General features: G+C 44.9%; 1 protein-coding gene across 5 annotated transcripts in view; it reads right to left on the bottom strand.

Moving 5' to 3' along the window:
- Positions 1-17,736, bottom strand: part of CUL9 (cullin 9) — a 36,114-nt gene that overhangs the window by 10,593 nt on the left and 7,785 nt on the right. For all 5 annotated transcript variants that reach the window (XM_045542004.1, XM_045542006.1, XM_045542007.1 and 2 more), the window contains exons 9-26: positions 15,728-15,935; positions 13,632-13,828; positions 13,035-13,252; positions 11,971-12,217; positions 11,778-11,883; positions 10,981-11,208; positions 10,617-10,707; positions 10,306-10,477; positions 8,429-8,534; positions 8,048-8,143; positions 7,605-7,780; positions 7,204-7,337; positions 6,658-6,837; positions 6,327-6,436; positions 6,071-6,253; positions 5,759-5,919; positions 5,265-5,493; positions 4,978-5,167 (exon numbers count right to left, since the gene is read on the bottom strand). In XM_045542004.1, coding sequence (XP_045397960.1) covers positions 4,978-5,167; positions 5,265-5,493; positions 5,759-5,919; positions 6,071-6,253; positions 6,327-6,436; positions 6,658-6,837; positions 7,204-7,337; positions 7,605-7,780; positions 8,048-8,143; positions 8,429-8,534; positions 10,306-10,477; positions 10,617-10,707; positions 10,981-11,208; positions 11,778-11,883; positions 11,971-12,217; positions 13,035-13,252; positions 13,632-13,828; positions 15,728-15,935 — 3,032 coding nt within the window. The remainder of the gene's footprint in view (positions 1-4,977; positions 5,168-5,264; positions 5,494-5,758; positions 5,920-6,070; positions 6,254-6,326; positions 6,437-6,657; positions 6,838-7,203; positions 7,338-7,604; positions 7,781-8,047; positions 8,144-8,428; positions 8,535-10,305; positions 10,478-10,616; positions 10,708-10,980; positions 11,209-11,777; positions 11,884-11,970; positions 12,218-13,034; positions 13,253-13,631; positions 13,829-15,727; positions 15,936-17,736) is intronic.

The following is a 17,736-nucleotide window of genomic DNA, read 5'->3' as shown; positions in this document are numbered from 1 at the left end:
TGCCTACCTGGTGAGCCATAAGTATCTAAGAGCCCACCCTGTGCTTAGCCCTGTGCCAGGCAGGTTCCATGGAATAAACACTAGAGAGAGGAGACCTGCATTTTGCCCTCAAGGAGCTCACAGTTTTAAAGACCTACTAGGCTAGGTCTCTTCCTCCTCCTGTGTCACAGCTCAGGCAAGGTGAGCCTGGGACATTTGTTCATACCAGAAAGCAAGGAAGCCATCAAAGGGAGAGAGTACTAAAAAGGATCAGGAGCCAACCTGAGAGATGCTGTCTGGCCAAAGATGGGACAGTTTAAGCATCAAAAAAATAACTGTGATATGTGACAGAAACATAAAATATTTAAAAATCTATGAGTTTGTAATGATATTTTTAAAAAAGACCTCATTGGTCATATTTAGAGGATACTAGGGAACCAATATATTATTTTAAAAATTAGTTATTTAATAAAAATAATGAGGAGGAGAAAGAATCAAGGCTTTCCTGTATAAACTGTACTTCAGGGTAACCAAAAGGTTGATGGGAGGAAGTTTCTCTTTACAAAGCAAGCACTCTAGCCCATACATGAAAAAAAAAAGAAATGACAAAACTAGAATATCATTATTTCTAATTCCTAATGAAATGATAGGGCTAAACAAGGATAATGAAATGATTGCCTAGTGAAAAGCTGATGGAAAATTACACATAATGTGCAGATGAGACTGACAACACTGAAACCCATGATCCATCTCAACATCGCAAAGGGAGACAGCTAGTCAGAACCTGCCTCCTGGTGGAAGGACACATACCACTGATGAAGTGCTCTTACCCAAGAAATCAAAGCCAAATCTGAATAAGCCTCTGCATATATCAGTTTTCCAGAAATAAAGGTAACAGAGGAACATGCTAAAGGACACCATGTGGAATACAATCAGCAAAATCCAGCCTGAGAAAACTCTATTTGGCAAGTAATTAATTGCATGTGGGAAAAAATGGAGGTGGAAACTTATAGATTAAGGGAGATGTAAGAAATAACTCAACCAAATGCAAAGTGTGGGCCTTGTTTAGATCTTCATTAAACAAAATAACCAATCAAAAAGAACTCAGAACAGTCAGGGGGCTATGAACATGGACCGTATACTTGAGGATGTGAGGGATTATGAATTTCTAAAGGTTTGATAACTGTAGTGTCCTTTTTTTTAATACAGTCCTTATCTTTTAGGCTTGGGTGTGGGGGTACAAAGTAGGTGGGGGTATAGATTGAAACAATATTGGCCATGAGTTGATCTATGTTAGTGTTTATCTATTCTGTCTGCATGTGTATATGTTTGAAATTTACAATAAAAATTTTTTTTAAATGAGGGTGAAAATAAACCATTCTCATAAAACTGGTAAGGTTTCCCACCAATACTCCCTCAATGAAGAAACATCTAATTGATGTACTTTAAAAAGAAGAAAACTGAAATCCGAAGGATCAAGACGTAAAAGGACTGGTGACTAAAGCACTTGGTATGATGGCAAATGTAAATATCCACTGACTAAAATAATCATAATACTGACAAAGTTGGGAGGTAAAAAAAAAAAAGAATTCTAAAATGCTGAACAACAGTAATAAGATGGGAGTTAGAGCTGGAGTAAAGATTTTCTAAGGTCCTTCTATTATTCAGAAGGGTGGGAGGTGACATTAACAAATCAATCATACAGGTTAAAAATATAAGCATAATCAACTATAGAAATAGAATGTGTAACTTCTAAAACTGACAAAAAAGGATTTTTTTTAAATCAACCAATCCAAAAGAAGAAAGAAAAAAAAAAAAAGCACAAAAAACAGGGGCAAAATCATATGGCAAAAAGGTATTCAATTTATTCTTCTTTAAATATAAGAAGGGTAAATAAAAACACAAAATAAGTTAAAAATAAAAGCCAAATATATCATTATTCATAATAAAGAGGGTAAAACTGACAACTCAAAAAGAGAGAGTGCCAGGTTGAACAAAAAAAAAAATTATAGGTATTTATGAGACACATTCCTAAAACATAAGGGTATGGCAAAGTTAAAAGTAAAATGATACTAGAGGAAATTCTGATGAAAGTAGAATATTGGCATTGTTTTAAAGTATCTCCCATCACAGATTGTTTATTCATAGTAACAAGGGAAGATATTAACTATACATTGGAGAGATCAAACAACTTCTTGGCCAGGATGTCCGAATTAACATCACAAACAAGGGGTGAATGAAAATTGTGTGCTTCAGGATGTAATACCTTAAGAAGTATTAATACATAAGGTCACTTATTTAGTATCCTGCCTGGGAATGCCAAACCTGAATCAAATCATGAGGAAATATCATACACACTTAAGATGGGGAATTATTTTAAAAATTTAAAAGAACTGTATTCTCCAAAAATGTCTATATCATAAAAGACAAAAAAAAGGCCGAGGAACGGTTCCATATTAAAGAAGACTAAAGAGACAAACCAACTAAATACAACAGGTGGCCCTAGACTACATCCTGTCCTAGAAGTCATAGAAGACATTATAGGTCAACAGACAAAATGAAAATATAGAAAGTAGATTAAGGTACTGTGTATACCAACATTAAATTTTTTTAATTGATAAACGATCTATGGTTATGTAAGAAAATACCTTTATTCTTAGGCAATAGGTATTAAAGTATTTAGGGGCAAAGGCCCAGCATATTGCAATTTATTCTCAGTGGTTCAGAAAAATAAAGTCTCTACATAGATACACATATATACATCTATACACAAATGTATACATATACAAAGAGCAAATAAAAAAATGTTTTTTTTTTTTTTTTGAGACAGAGTCTCATTTTGTTGCCCAGGCTAGAGTGAGTGCCGTGGCGTCAGCCTAGCTCACAGCAACCTCACACTCCTGGGCTTAAGCGATCCTACTGCCTCAGCCTCCCGAGTAGCTGGGACTACAGGCATGTGCCACCATGCCCGGCTAATTTTTTTTTGCTATATATATTTTTAGTTGGCCAGATAATTTCTTTCTATTTTTAGTAGAGATGGGGTCTCACTCAGGCTGGTCTCGAACTCCTGACCTCGAGCGATCCACCCACCTCGGCCTCCCAGAGTGCTAGGATTACAGGCGTGAGCCACCGCGCCCGGCCAAAAAAAAAAAAAGGAAATGTTAACAAAAGGTAAACCTGGATAAAGAGTATGTGGGTATTATTTGTATTATTCTTATAATTTTTCCATATGTTTGAAATTATTTCCAAATAAAAATGTTTTAAAGTAAAAAGACAACTAAATTGTATACTTTAAATGGTTAAAATAGCAAACGTCATGTTAGACATATTTTATCGCAATAAAAGAGACCTAAAAGATTGAAAACATCTCTCAGTACAAAAACAAAAAAGTAAAAGTATTGGAAAAAATATACCAGAAAGATACTAACCAAAGAAAGCTGGTATGCTATTAACACCAGAGAAAAATACACTTAAGAGAAAAAGGTTTATTAGAAAGATAGTAACTTCATAATAATAAAAAGGTTGAATTTATCATGAAGTTTCTATACCTGCATCATCTGTTACAGTAGCCACTAGCCACATGTAACTATTTAAATTTAAACTAGTTAAAATTAAATAAAATTAACTATTCCTCAGTTGCATTAGCCACACTTCAAGTGCTTAATAGGCACGAATGGCTATCATATTGAACAGTGCAGAAAAGAACTTTTCTACCACTGCAGAAAATTCTACTGGATGGCACTGTTAAATAATTTTACACTTGTATCTAATAACATAGGCCAAAACTTTATATAAAGTTGACATGATTAGCAGTTTAAAAGTTCACTATCATAATGGTGGATTTTAGCACACCTCTTTCAGTAATAGATCAAGTAGACAAAAATTAGTAAGGTTACATAACATGTGAACAATACAATTAACCCAAGGTTAATTTACTGAAATATGTAGAATCTTGTATCTAATCGCTGAAGAATACACATTCTTCTTAATCACACATGAAACATAAAATATGACCATCTACTAGGCAGGCCATAAAGGAAGTCTCAGTAAATTGCAAAGATTCAGAATCATAGAAACCATGTTCTTTGGCTACCGGGGAATGAAGGTAGAAATCTAAAATAAAAAAATAACTAAACAAAAAAAATTATTTGAAAATTTAAAAATATAATTCTAAAAAACCAAAGAAGAAATAATAATGTAAATTAGAAAATTCCTCGAACTAAACAATAAAAATACTACATGAAAAAAATTACAGACCATCCCAAATGTCCATCAACAGCAGAAATGGTAAATATACTCATACAATGGAATATGACTCAGCAATGCAAAAGAACAAACTAATGATACAACTGACAACCAAGATAACTCCCACAGACATTATGTTACATGAAAGAAATCAGACACAGCGTAAAACTCTACAATTCCATTTATATGATATTCAAATATAGGCAAAAATCTATGGTGATAAAGGGAAGAATAATGGTTTCTTTTGGAAGAAGACACTGTCTGGGAAGGGGACATGAAGGAGGAAGCCATCTAGGGTGCTGAAAATGTTCTGCATCTTGATCTGGACAGTGGATATGTGGATGTATATGGAAATAATTCATTAAGCCTTATAATTAACATTTGTGTACTTTTCTGAATACTAGTTATACCCCAATAAGAAATTATAAAAAAAATACTTTATAGGATGCAACTAAAGTAATATTGAGAGGGAAATGAATAGCCTTAAATACTTATATTTCAAAAGAGGTCTGAAAAGACTAAAAATTAGGTAAGCAACTACCTTGAAGTTAGAAAAAGAACAAATTCACAGAAAGTTGAAAGACCCGTAAGAGCAGAAACTAATGAAGCTACAACCCACACTTTTTCACCCTTCCCTAGGGGACTGTTATATTTTTCTTATCTACACACTGCTGTCCAAAGGTCCTCTCTTTTTCCTCTCTTGCCACCCCAAATCTCACCCCAATCTCCAATTTCCTCTCTCTAGTTCCTCACTCTGGCTGTAGAAACTGGAGAAACGGTCAAGGGCATCACAGAATTCTGTGGGAAGGCGCTTTCTGGGATGGTACAGGAAGCAGAGTGGGGAGACCGGCCAGCAACGTGGTGACAGGACCAGTATAGACACTGTTGGACTTGGATCTTCGATAAATAGCTCTTTCTCAGCCTCCTCTTCCTCTTCTTCCTCCTGAGGGATAGAAGGATTTAAGGGCCCTTGGGCTCCCTTTCTTTGGTCTAGGCTTCTTTTACTCGCCTATTTTCCCACTCTTTCCCCTTGCTCTTACCTCCTCTTCCTCCAGTCCCTTTTCCTCCTCATCCTCCTGCTCCAAGAAGAACTTATCAAGCTGCTGGAGCTGGAAGAGGTGGAACTGGCGCTGCAGCTCCTCTGAGGTGCTCAGGTTCCGCAACATCAGCTGGGGCAGGCGGTTGGGGAAGCAGAGGCCAATCTGCTCCAGCACAGCCCCTTCCAGCCAGCTGGAGCCCAAGCTCAGGAGACGGTCTGCCATGTAGTGCCTGCAGCACACGCAGCCCAGGCCAAGTCTCAGTGTGGGTGCTGGTGGGGCCCAGCTTCCCCCCTCCAGAATGTAGGTCCCTCTGTTGCAGCCTGCCTCAGTCACAGGCCCTACCTCACCTCTTCCTTCCCACTCTCTTTCCACCAGTATGTGGCCATCTCTGTATCTCAATCTCTCCTCCCACTGCCTCTTACCCCATCTTCCCTCTAAGATCGTCCCCTTCTCTCTAGGCCTCCCATCCCCTACTTCTCCAGACCTGCACTCACTGGTAGAAGCGCTCAAAAGTTGTGGCCAGCTCCAGGCCAGAAAGGACCATGATGGGTTCCAGGTGCCGCTGAAGCTGCCCCAGCATTTCCACTCCAGGGGCTCCACTAATCAGGCCCTGCTGGATCTGCTGGTCAATGTGCCTAGCAAACTGCTCACACATCTGGGGCAATGGAAAGGGTATGAGCAAACCAGGAACAAGGGAGTAGAGTAGGAGACTGGGGAGTGAAAGGAGGTAAAAGGGAAGAGCACACAGAGATGAACATGGAACATGAGCTTATAGCCCTGTGCACCGGGAGGCTGGCGGGACTCACATGTGCAGCGGTGAGGAAGGACTGCTGCAGCAAGGCGCCAGAGAAGCCACTGCGCAGAGCCAGTGTGAAGGCTGCCCGAGGCCCAAACAGCTCTGAGCCTGCTCTCTGCAAGTGTTCATAGAGTTTACAATAACGAGGCACAAAGTCTGGGGCCCTCCAGGCTGCAGCCAGGAATCTGTTGACCTGAGGAGAAAAAGGAAGAAGTGACATAAAAGGAGCTGCCCCTCTCCCCAGACTTCAGCTTACTTCTGCCCACCTGCTCTTGCACGACACTCAGCCAGCACTGGGTTATGTTCCTCAGGCTGCTGCTTTGAAGAACTGGTGAAGGCACGAGGCTCCGATCCCGACCCTTACTGTTCTTGCTGACTGTGGAGACAGAGGGCAAAGGAAGGAGTTTCACCTTAGCCTCTGGGTGAATCTCCAGTTCTTGGGTAGTGATCCCTTTGAAAGGCCTGGAGGTGCCAGGGGCCTGGAAAGGCCCAGAGCAGAGCAGTAAGGAGAGTAAAATCCAAGGAGGAACAAGGAGCCAGATATCACCACTGCCCAGAGTCTTAGCTCAACTGGCCACAGCTGCAACTGTGACTTACAGGGCCGAGTGGATGGCTCAGGAGAAGGCCCAGGAGGATGCTCCACATGCACCAGTAAGTGGCACAGGCGACGAACTCGAGAAGCAAAGGATGCTGCTCGACTCAAGGGTTTCTGGGAGCTCTCTCTTTGTTCTAAGTATTGATCCAGCAGCCATCCCAGGGCGCTCACACCTTCTGCACCTGAAAGAAGACAGGTAAGAAACAGTCTCCATGGGAAATGGGGGAATAGATGGCCCAGGGCAGAGGAGGGAGAAACAGCAATTGTATGAAAAGGTTTGGGGACAGCAGGGCCCTAAGTCCTCCCCTCACTAAGGTTTGCTTCAGCTGGAGTCTGGGGATATGGTAACAGGGTGAGGTGGCAGGAAAGATTCAAATACCAGAGTCTCAGGGAGCAGTCCCTGGGGCAGGAAGGAGAGAGGAACATTGAGGTGACAAGCCTTCAGGGATAAAGACAGGAACCAAGAGAACCAAGAGCATTAACTCAGGTGATCCCTGGGAATAATTACAAGGAGCTGGTTAGTAGGGGCCGGGTGTCAGGATGGTTACCAGGGGAGGTGATGTTCTGCACCAAGGGGCTGACCAGGGCTTCCCAGCAGGTCTTGCCCAATGCTTGGGCGGCCTCATCATCAGGGAGGAAGCGATCGGCAAAATTCTGTTCATGGCGCAAAACCCTGTTCAGTCTGGAAACAAATAGTATATGGTCACCAATTAAAGGCACAGATTTCTCTGAGGCTCCACTCAAGTGCAAATCAACTCCCAATCACCCCATGCTTGGTCCCTTACCCAAGTCTCCCTTATCAGCACATACTTCTCACCTATGTTCACTTTTCCCCTCATGTCCTGGCTGCAGCTTTACCTTTCAGATTCCCACAGAAGCATGTCTCCTGCCATCTACTTCTTACAGCGTCTTCTTCCCTTAACCATCTTCCCTCTTGTGCTCCACCCACCTAGGACAGAGCTGGAGGAGGCGCTTGCGGTCCTCTGCTATGTCCCGGCTCCAGGCTTGTGCCCGAATTGTGTAGAAGAGACATGTACGGCGGCACAGCTGCTCCCGAAATAGTGGCCAAAAAGTGGGCTTGGGGCCCAGGACCTCCACACCCCGAACCCGGGTGTCGATGCCGCCCTGCAACATATGCACAGACTTATCTATCACCTAAACCACTGAACCACTAAGTACTACCAAAGCCAGGCCTCATACCCTGAGTTCCCTAGACCTGCTTGGGGCATCCCCACATCTTTGGAACTCAACAGGTTTCTAGGCCATCTCCCAAGCAAACCAAGGAGAAACCTTGCCTGAAGCCCTGTTCCCCAAATGTTAGAGAAGCCAGCTACTATGGAGACCTTGTGCTACCTCCTAATCCTCAGCCCCCAGCTTCTTCCCCGGCCCCACCTGCTGGCAGCGCTTTATGCGGATCTGGATGATGGGCCAGAAGCGGTTTAGGTTCTCCAGGAGGATCACCCGGCTGGCGGAGGGCATCACGTTCACCTGGCAGGGGAGAAGAGGGAAAGAGAGAGCTGTCACCTCCAGAAGTGGAGCTGGAATGACTGTTGACAACAACCAAGTTGGTTATGGTATGTGCCCTTCACTTTTCCCGCACCAAGCCCAGGGATCTCCATGGCTCTACATCCCTAATTCCGTTCTTGCTGCTTACAAGGCGATGCCTTCCCAGAAGGAAGGGATGTGGCCATTCCCCAGGGACTGGGTCCTTCCCATAGGCCCTGGGACAAACAGGATGGGGAGCAAGGTGAAGGGGGGCACAAGGGTCCCCACCGTGTTGAGCTCAGTGCTCATGCAGCTGGCGCTGTGGCCCCCAAACACCACCACCCTGGCTGGCATGTAACTTGAGTCCTCACTGGCCACCAGCATAGTGAGCTGCCTAGGAGAGGAGAAAGGAAACAGTCAAAGCCGGGTCCCTGGTCTTAGTTCGAAACTACTTTAACCTGGCCGGCGCAGTGGCTCACGCCTGTAATCCCAGCACTTTGGGAGGCTGAGGTGGGAGGATCACTTGAGCCCAGGAGTTCAAGAACAGCATGGGCAACATGGTGAGACCCTATCTCTACAAAAAATAATAAAATTAGCTGGGCATGGTGATAAGTGCCTGTGGTCCCAGCTACTGGGGAGGCTGAGGCAGGAGGACTGCTTAAGCCCAGGAGTTTGAGGTTGCAGTGAGCTATGATGACGCCACTGCACTGCAGCCTGGGCAACAGAGCAAGACCCTGTCTCAAAAAAACCCAAACCCAAACAAAACAAAACCAACCAGAAAACTACTTGAAACTACCACTTTCTTCTCAGGCTCTTGTTCCTCTATTGGCTTCTGACACATCAGTCTTCCCCAGATCCTTTGCTCTTCCCTTATATTCCCCCAAACTGACTTCACTTAAACCATAGCTTCAACCAAAAATTAATACACAAATGACTCCAAATCCACACCTCTACCCAGACTGCTCTCCTGAACTTTCAAGCTGTGTACCCAACAGACATTTCCATGTCTTGTCCCACAGGCACCTCAAAGCCCACATGCCCAAATAAAACAATCACCTGTCCATACAAACCTGCCTGCCTTCCTATTTCTCTCCTGGAAAATAAGACTGCCATCTACCCAGCACTCCAAACTAGAACACACTGTCACTGTGGACTTCTTCCTCTCAATGGCATCCCTCATCTAGTCAACGGCAAGTTCCATAGACCCCCACATCCTAGTATTTCCCAGTCCATTCCCTCCCCTTACTCTCCCCCCACCTAACTGAATACATTGATTGTTTCTCAACTATAGCCCTGAATAAACCTTCCACCTCTTTATCTTGGCCTTCAACACAAACTCCCATAATTGCCAGAGTAACCTTTCCTTAAAAATCCAGTTTTGACTCTTCTCTTCTTAAAATCCTTCAATGGCTCTTAAAGTTTTGGAATAAAGTTCAAACTTCTTAGCTCACAAAACTCTTTGTGATCTGCCCCTGCCAACTTTTCTGGCTTCACCTCCTGCCTCTTTGATACACACACCCTTCATTCTAGCCAAACACAATTACTTGAAGTTCCCCCAAATACAACATTTTGTTCCCATTTTGCATATATACTATCCTTGTGCCAGGAATATTCACTGCCTCATCTTTATCTAGCTAATTTCAACTTCAAAATTCAGCTCAGTCAAACCCTCCTTCCAGAAGGGAGGCTGCTCTGAGCCCACAGTCAACCTCAGGATCCAGGGTACACATCAACCGTAACACTTTTCTTACTCTGTGCTCTTACTGATCTTCCAGCCTGGCTCCCCAGCTAGACTGCAAGATCCCTGAACACAGGCACCATCTTATTATCCATGTATCTCCAGACCTTTGCACAGTCCTGACACAAATGCCCACAGGAGAAATGGATAAGTGAGTTGATTTCCCTCAACACTAAGCACTGGGTAAGTGACATCTGTACCTGTTGGGGTACAGGTCACCCGGCTCAGGGAGTGAGGGAATGTCTATACTCAGCACAGTGAAGTGTGTTTATCTGTTTAGTGCACAAAATGGGTTTGAGTATGTCCCTCGGGCATGGGGGTTACAGATGGGGTTGTGTGTACATGGGTGCTTTGGGAATCTATATGGGGGAATAACAGAATGTGTGTGTGTGCGCGCACATGAGCACACACATGGGTGTGTACACACCTAACAAGAACACCACGGTGCATGTGCAAGGTGATGTAGTGGGAGCCAGTGCTGCCATTGGATTCCCAGTACGTCTTGGGGTTGCGGTCCGTCAGCTTGCTGGCCCGGTGCGGGTTGGAGGACACCTCCACCTTCTCCCAGCACTTGTCCTCCTTCACTTCCACACTGGAGCCTGGGGGCAAGTGGGAAGGGGTGGAAGTCACAGCCTGGTTATTTGAAAGAGAAAAAAGGGAAAGGGACTAGGGAGCAGGAAGGGAAGGGGAGAACGGCTGCTGGATGGGAGCCAGGGGAAGACAGATGCGGGCACTAACCCTGGCAGAGATGCCTAAGGAACACGTCAAAGAAGGGGATATTGATGGGTTGGTGGGCTCGTCTGTGGTCTTCAATCTGGCCCAGCACCATCTGCAGCCGGAACATCACAAAGAAGAGGAAAGGGGAGAGGAATAGGGAGAAATACCCAGAAACAGGTATGGAGCAAAAGTCAAGGGGCAAAGAACACTCAACCCCTTTCTCCTCAAATTTTGACAGGATCATGTGGAGTAAAGGTAAGGGAACAAGTGCCCCAGATGTGATACCACCCGGGCCAAACAGGGATGCCAAAGAGAGACAAACACTGAATCCCCTTCCCCTGCTTCTGACATTCTCTCAGCTCCAGACTCACAAGCCCCTCCTCACCTGGATGCAGCCAGCCAGGATGCTGGAGGTAAGTTTGCTATAGAGCTGTGCATGTTTCTCACACTCTGTCACCAGGTCTCGAAGCTCACAGCCCAGCAGCAGCTGAGCCGAGTGCTTGTCCAGGACCTTGGAGAGGGCCTCTTTTGCTCCCAGGGAGCAGAGCACCACAGCATAGTCCTTATGCATGGAGGCCAGGCGATGCAGGAAGCAGATCAGCTCCTGAACAATCTGAGCCCAGAGCCACATAGATTAATTTAAGAGAAACAAAGGGCAGGGTATGTTAGCACTGAGGGATGGGTTCACTAAAGCAAGTGTAGTGGCTAAGGTTTTGGAGAAACACAAAAGCCCAGTGAAAGGAAGAGTACCAAAGAGAGGGTGGAACAGAATACAGGGGTGCTAGGACTTTAGAGTGAGTCGGCAGTAGCAGAGCTTAGATACAGCTTCCCAGGTTTCTTCCTGCCAGGGCTGAGTTACCTCAAGAGCCAACCTTGGTGCCTAAGCCTCACTCTACAATGCACAAACCCTGGAGGGTGGAGAGCAGGGACTATTTGGATTGGTGAATGTGGGCTTCTCTTAAACCCAGAAACTAAAATCCAGATGTAGCCAAAAGGTTTATACTTTAAAGACCCCAGTTCCAGAGCCTCTTGGATGATGTTAGCATTCCTCTTCCTATCTACCCATCCCAGTGCCCCCAGCCCCATTCAGAAAGGCTCTGCTGGGCCCCGCAGAGCCTCACAATGTAGCTTGGGCACTAGATGCTGCCTTTCCCTCCCCTCCCCTTGCCAGGGATCTGGTACCTCAGAATCACTGCTAGGGCCACTCAGGCAGTTGAGGGAGGGTTCCAAGACCTCGTGCCAGGGGAGGACCATTGCCTCAGGGTAATCCAGCAGTCGGATCATGACCCTGGTAAGGGGATGGAAACAAGTGCAGGCCCTGAAGTCTAGCAGCTCCACTCCCCGCAACGCATGGGTGCCTGAACAGGCCCCTCACCTCAGCACAGTCAGCAGCAGAGTTTTGTTGGGCCCCGGGGCATCCAGAGTCCGCAGCAATAGGAGAAAGGGCTGGGTCTCCTGCTGGAGGCGCTTGAGAAGGGGCCTCACCGCACCCCCTGGGCTGCCCTCACGGCACAGCATGCGCTCCAAGTCCAAGAGTAGTTCTGCAGATGGGCCCCCCACCAGGGATCGAATCAGTAGCTCAGGGGACGCATCCTGGCTCTGGGCGCTGGGGGTCTCCAGTACTGTAGCCCAGACACAACGGAGGGAAAAAAATGTGTGTAAGGAGAAGTCTTACTGTTAGTCAAACCAAGAAATGGGAAGGTTCAGAAAATCACCCCAACTTTTCCTCCCATATTGAGGATGTCCACAGTTTTTGTCAAACTCTAAGAGATTTTCTTTTCTGGCCCCAAATATATACTTAACTACATTTTTAAAAAATCTAGTATAGCAAACGTTGTCAAGTTAAACACATTTTTAATCTAATATAATGATATGATTACCTTTTATTATTACAGGTTAGCTATAACAAATATTAGAATTATAATTACATCTTTATACTACTGGCATGGTGGATTTAGATATTAATATAAAGACTAGAAGATATACATTGCCTATTTCAATATCCCTTGTACTTCTGGATTTTCACTTGTTTTTTAATCACAAGCATTTCTTCCCCATGACATCAATATTTCATGTTTCTAATCACAAACTATACCATAAATTACAATTCCTCTTAAGAAGGCCTCTCTAGATGTGACTTCAACCAATCTTCTACTATCCAGTGAGACTGAACCAAACCTAGTCCAGACAAGACAGGAATCTATGTATGTTTAAAGCCATTCAGAGAAGGCAACTTCCCTGTACCTATTCTAGAGTCTCCCTGCCCTCTTGGTCAGGAAGTTCTACTTATGACCTAACTTGAACACTACAATGCTCACTCATTTCCTGAAAATTCCTTGTGTCTTTCAGTAAGAAGCTAGTATGTAAACCTTAGCCTTCCTGGCCACAGGCTGGCACTGTATGATTCCTCAGCAGAACCGCCCCCCTCCACAATGGTACCTGCATGGTCAGGACTGCCTGGTGGTTCTGAGAATCGATTGAGAAGCATCATGAGAATGGTACGTGTGGTGGGCATGGGTTCTGTCCCCGGTGCTATCCCTGAGCGCCTAGACAAGGTGTCTCTCAGCTCTCGGGTTATAATGTGGTCTCCCACAGTGTGGTGGTTGCACAAAAGCAGGTTGAGCAGGAGCAGGCCATTTCTCACTGCGGAGGAGCACCTGGGAAGAGGGAGGTGACCCAAGAAGAAATTGACAGACAGTGAATCCAATGGAAGCAGGGAAGCAAGTGCAGAGTGCCCTACAGTTGGGAAGGAAAGGGCTCTAGAGGTCCCTCTGAACCAGGACATCTGGCCTCCTGACCTCAGATCACTCCTCCCAATCCTGTGAAGGAAGATCAGTGTCTCTCTGCCCTCTCTGGGAATCTCCCTACCCCCAAGCACTTGGTTTCTCTTCCAATGACAATCAAGAGGGCCACCAATGTTTAATCCAGAGGTGACAATGTGAGGGGAATTTCTGTGGAGCACATGAGTCTGGGGCAGAGGAGTAGCAGGGTTTGGAACTTAGGAGGAATCTGAAGTTTGGAGGGTAACGCTCTGACCCCTCAGTGTTCATCATCAGGATCAAAGCTGCAGGGATAGCAAGTAGCAGGCTCTCAGAGCCTCGGCGTGTGGCTGAGTCGATGCTAGCGAAGATCTCTCTGGTCATCTGAGCATCAAACAAAGGGTGGAGAGAATCTCGACCAGCAACAAAAGTGGGGATGTCCGAGGAGGTGGCTATGGCCAGCATCTTCAGTGCCTGTGAAGGGGATGTGGAAGCAGAGTTAGGAGTAGGAAGAGCCACCATGAGGAAGGGGTAAGCCAGGGCCATCATTCTAGACATCAAACTTCGGGGCAGCTGAGTACAGGTAGAGGAGGCAGAAATGGAAGAGGTAGTGATAGCAAATCAAATGCTAGTAAGGGGGGGAAGGAGGAAGGAAAAGAAGAGAAAGCAAACAAAAAAAATCCCCTAAGACTAGACAGTAAAATTGGCCTACTTCTCTCCACCTCCAAGCTCCCAGCACCAAGGGAGCCACCCCAGCTGTATCTTCCCCTGAGGATGACACCCTCTCAAAATGTCTAGTTGTCATCAGAGGCTTTCCTTGATGTCGTCTCCCATCTCGCTAAACCACTCCTTCCTTTGCAAAGCCTCTCTTCCCTTGAGTTCCGTGACTTTATATCCTCCTGGTTTTCCTCCTACCTCTCTGGTGTTCCTTTGCCTGGTCCACAAACATGAGGTTCCTTGTCCCCTCTCTCTTCACACCCTGTGCTCCCCCACCGAAGCAACCTCGTCCATTCCCACAGTTCCAATTCCTACCTATATGCCAACTCTCCCAAACCTGTGTCCCCTGGCCGCAGCCAGTATCCAGTTCTTCTCAAGAAGGCTACTTGGTCGTCTCATGGGCAGAGTGGTTGGAATTATAGGAAAAATACTTGTAATATGAAAACATGTTTGCTAGTACTATAGAGAAAAAATAAATTAAAATGAACACTAAACCATCGGAGTAGAGAATGTCTCGCCTGGTTAAAGGGCTGACTCTCTAGAGGAAATCCATTAAGGATGGACTAGGCTAGAAATAATTCTCAGGATAAACCCCCTTATGAGGCCTGGACCCTCTAAGCAAATGCTACCTCATAATGAGGCTATCTCTCTTTGGTTTCCCACACTCCCCCAATTAGCTGAATGCTGTAGACCCTAACAATTTCATTTCAGGGCAAGACTCTGAATTTAGGAGTAAATGCTTTATTTTGGTCACATAACTTGAAAGGATCACGGAATTCTTTGAGCATACATGACCTAGACTGTGAATGCCTGAATGCTCTGGGAAGCAGTAGCACCTAGTTGGCCCCATAAAGGAAAAGGGCCTCCTGGCCTCTCCAGGCACAGCCTGCTCTAAGAGGATATGTGCTCCCATCCATGCTGTGGTCATTAAACTGGAATCTATTCTCAGAACTACTCTGGTTGGGACCTACCTGCCCCCCATTAGGGACCCTCTGGCTATACAGAGCCATCCTGCCCACACTACCCTACCACCCAGCATTTCTGTCTCAAGTAGGTAGGAGGTCAATTCTGTAAGTTCCCCTGGATGAAGGCCTCTCTTCTCTATTCTTTGGGCCCAGGGTGGCAAGGCAATGGCAATGCTGGCTCTGTTTTACCCAAATCTGGTGAGGGAATATTTTCTTTGTAAGGGTACCACTCTAATAAAAAAAGAAAGGTATTTTTAGTTTAATTATTACATCTATAAAATTAGTTTTTATGGTTTTTTTTTCTCCTGAAATTTTAGAAGGAATAGAAAATTAGTTTTTAACTAGACATCTAATTGTAACTAAAGAGGTGCAGGACACTCAACATACCTAAAAACTCAACTCCTGACCTGCTCCCCGTACCTCCGCCTGCAACATTCTCTCACTTACTAAATGGCTACGCTACCTCGTGTACCCTGCTGCTCAATTTTACACCAGGAATCATTCTTAAAAACTCCCTTCTCCCTTTCTCCAAACATGCACTCAATCCCCAAGACTGTCCAAATCAAACTCTTAAATCCACCTGCATCTTTCCACCCCAACATCTACTCCCTGGGCTAAGTCACCACAGTATCTCCTCAAGATCAATAGTCCCCAGTCCATCACTCTCTTTTGCCAGGCCCAGTGCACTCACCGCCAGCCCTGCCTGCTGCACCAAGACGGAAGTCTTATATTCTTGCATGCAAACCAGCACAGCATAGATGCCACCCTCCCTGGCAAACTGTGGCCGCCATTCGTGCTTGGTCATGAGCAGGTAAAGGAGGCGTAGGCCCAGCACTACCACCATCTTCTCTCCCACCTGGTTGGTCAGCAGCTCCACCAGCGTCTTCACTAGCTTCTCTCTGATAAGAGAAGAGACACTGGGACTTCCCATCCCAAGGAGTCTTGCCTGACTTCCCAGCCACAACACCATCCAACTCCCATCCTAACCCCATCCACTGAGATCTAGGCCATTCCCTCTGCACCCCCCAACCTGCTCTCCTTGCCTCAGTCTCACTCCTGATTCCCTCCCCTCTGTGGTCTTACTGGTTCCTGACCTCATGAAGGAAACAGTAGAGCAAAATGGTTATGAACTCTGGCTCATCTTTTCAAATAAATCTATAAATTCAAAGTAATTCCAATCAAAATGCCTAAAATGTTTTTAAAAATACTATGACAGGCAGATTCAGGCACTGGGAGAGAAATGTTTGGAAAAAAATAATGGTAGATTTGCCTAACATTATCAAAATATAAACTTACAACAACTGAAACCCTGGAACTGATATAGGATAGCCAAATAGATCAATAGATGAGAGGAGAAATAAGGGTAGTATCTCAGCCAGTGAGGAAAGGAAGGATAATTTAAAACATGATGTGGACCCGGGCACGGTGGCTCACACCTGTAATCCTAGCACTCTGGGAGGCCAAGGAGGGAGGATAGCTTGAGGCCAGTAGTTCAAGACCAGCCTGAGCACGAATGAGACCCTGTCTCTACCAACAATAAAAAAAATTAGCCAGGCAAGGTGGTGTGAGCTTATAGTCTTGGCTACTCAGGAGGCTGAGGCAGGAGGATTGCTTGAACCCAAGAGTTCGAGGTTGCAGTGAGCTATGATGACACCACTGCACTCTAGTGGGAGCGACAGAGTGAGACTCTGTCTAAAAAAAAATAACATAACATATGGCCAGGCGCGGTGGCTCACACCTGTAATCCTAGCACTCTGGGAGGCGGAGGCGGGTGGATAGCTTGAGGTCAGGAGTTCAAGACCTGCCTGAGCAAGAGTGAGACCCCGTCTTGACTAAAAATAGAAAGAAATTATCTGGCCAACTAAAAATATATATATAAAAAAATTAGCCAGGCATGGTGGCACATGCCTGTAGTCCCAGCTACTTGGGAGGCTGAGGCAGAAGGATTGCTTAAGCCCAGGAGTTTGAGGTTGCTATGAGCTAGGGTGATGCCACGGCACTCACTCTAGCCTGGGCAACAGAGCGAGACTCTGTCTCAAAAAAAATAAATAAATAAAAAATAACATAACATAAAATAAAATTTTAAAAACATGATACTGAAATACCTGGCTATGCATTTGAAAAAATTGAAATTGGAGCTCTACTTTGCATCATTTGCAAAAATAAATTGCAAATGGATTTTAAAATGAATGTAAAAAACAAAATCATAGATGGTTTTAGAAAATAAAGGGAACTATTTTCATAATCCTGGAATAGGACAGACCTTTTTAAGTAGGACACAAAATCTAGAAGCCATAAAAAAGTTGAAAATATAGCAACATAACAATCTGAAACTTTTGCACAATGAAAGACACTATAAGCAAAATTAAAAGACAAGCAATGAGCTAGAGAAATGCTCCAATGGAAATGCTGATCTGAAAGAAGATGAAGTGCCTACAGAGTCCCTATATCACAGGGAGGGTCATGAGAGGAAGACAGCAGTAAATGACATCTTCCTTCATAGTGACAGAAATGCAGGCTGAGGAGGTGGCCTGGGAACTATGGAGGGAAAGAACACAAAAGAACTTCTGGGAAAGATGGCAAATAAAGTTACTGGGAAAGTTCTGTTTTTATCAGTCCTTTCTCAGAAGCATAATGATGACTACAGTGTGAATCAAATGTACTTTAAATATATATCCATTTCTGTAACCATGGTTTTTT

This window comes from Lemur catta, chromosome 2 (assembly GCF_020740605.2).
Source record: "Lemur catta isolate mLemCat1 chromosome 2, mLemCat1.pri, whole genome shotgun sequence".
Classification (NCBI taxonomy): domain Eukaryota; kingdom Metazoa; phylum Chordata; class Mammalia; order Primates; family Lemuridae; genus Lemur; species Lemur catta.
Note: the sequence above shows the minus strand (reverse complement) of the source record. Positions and strands in the feature narration are given on the sequence as shown.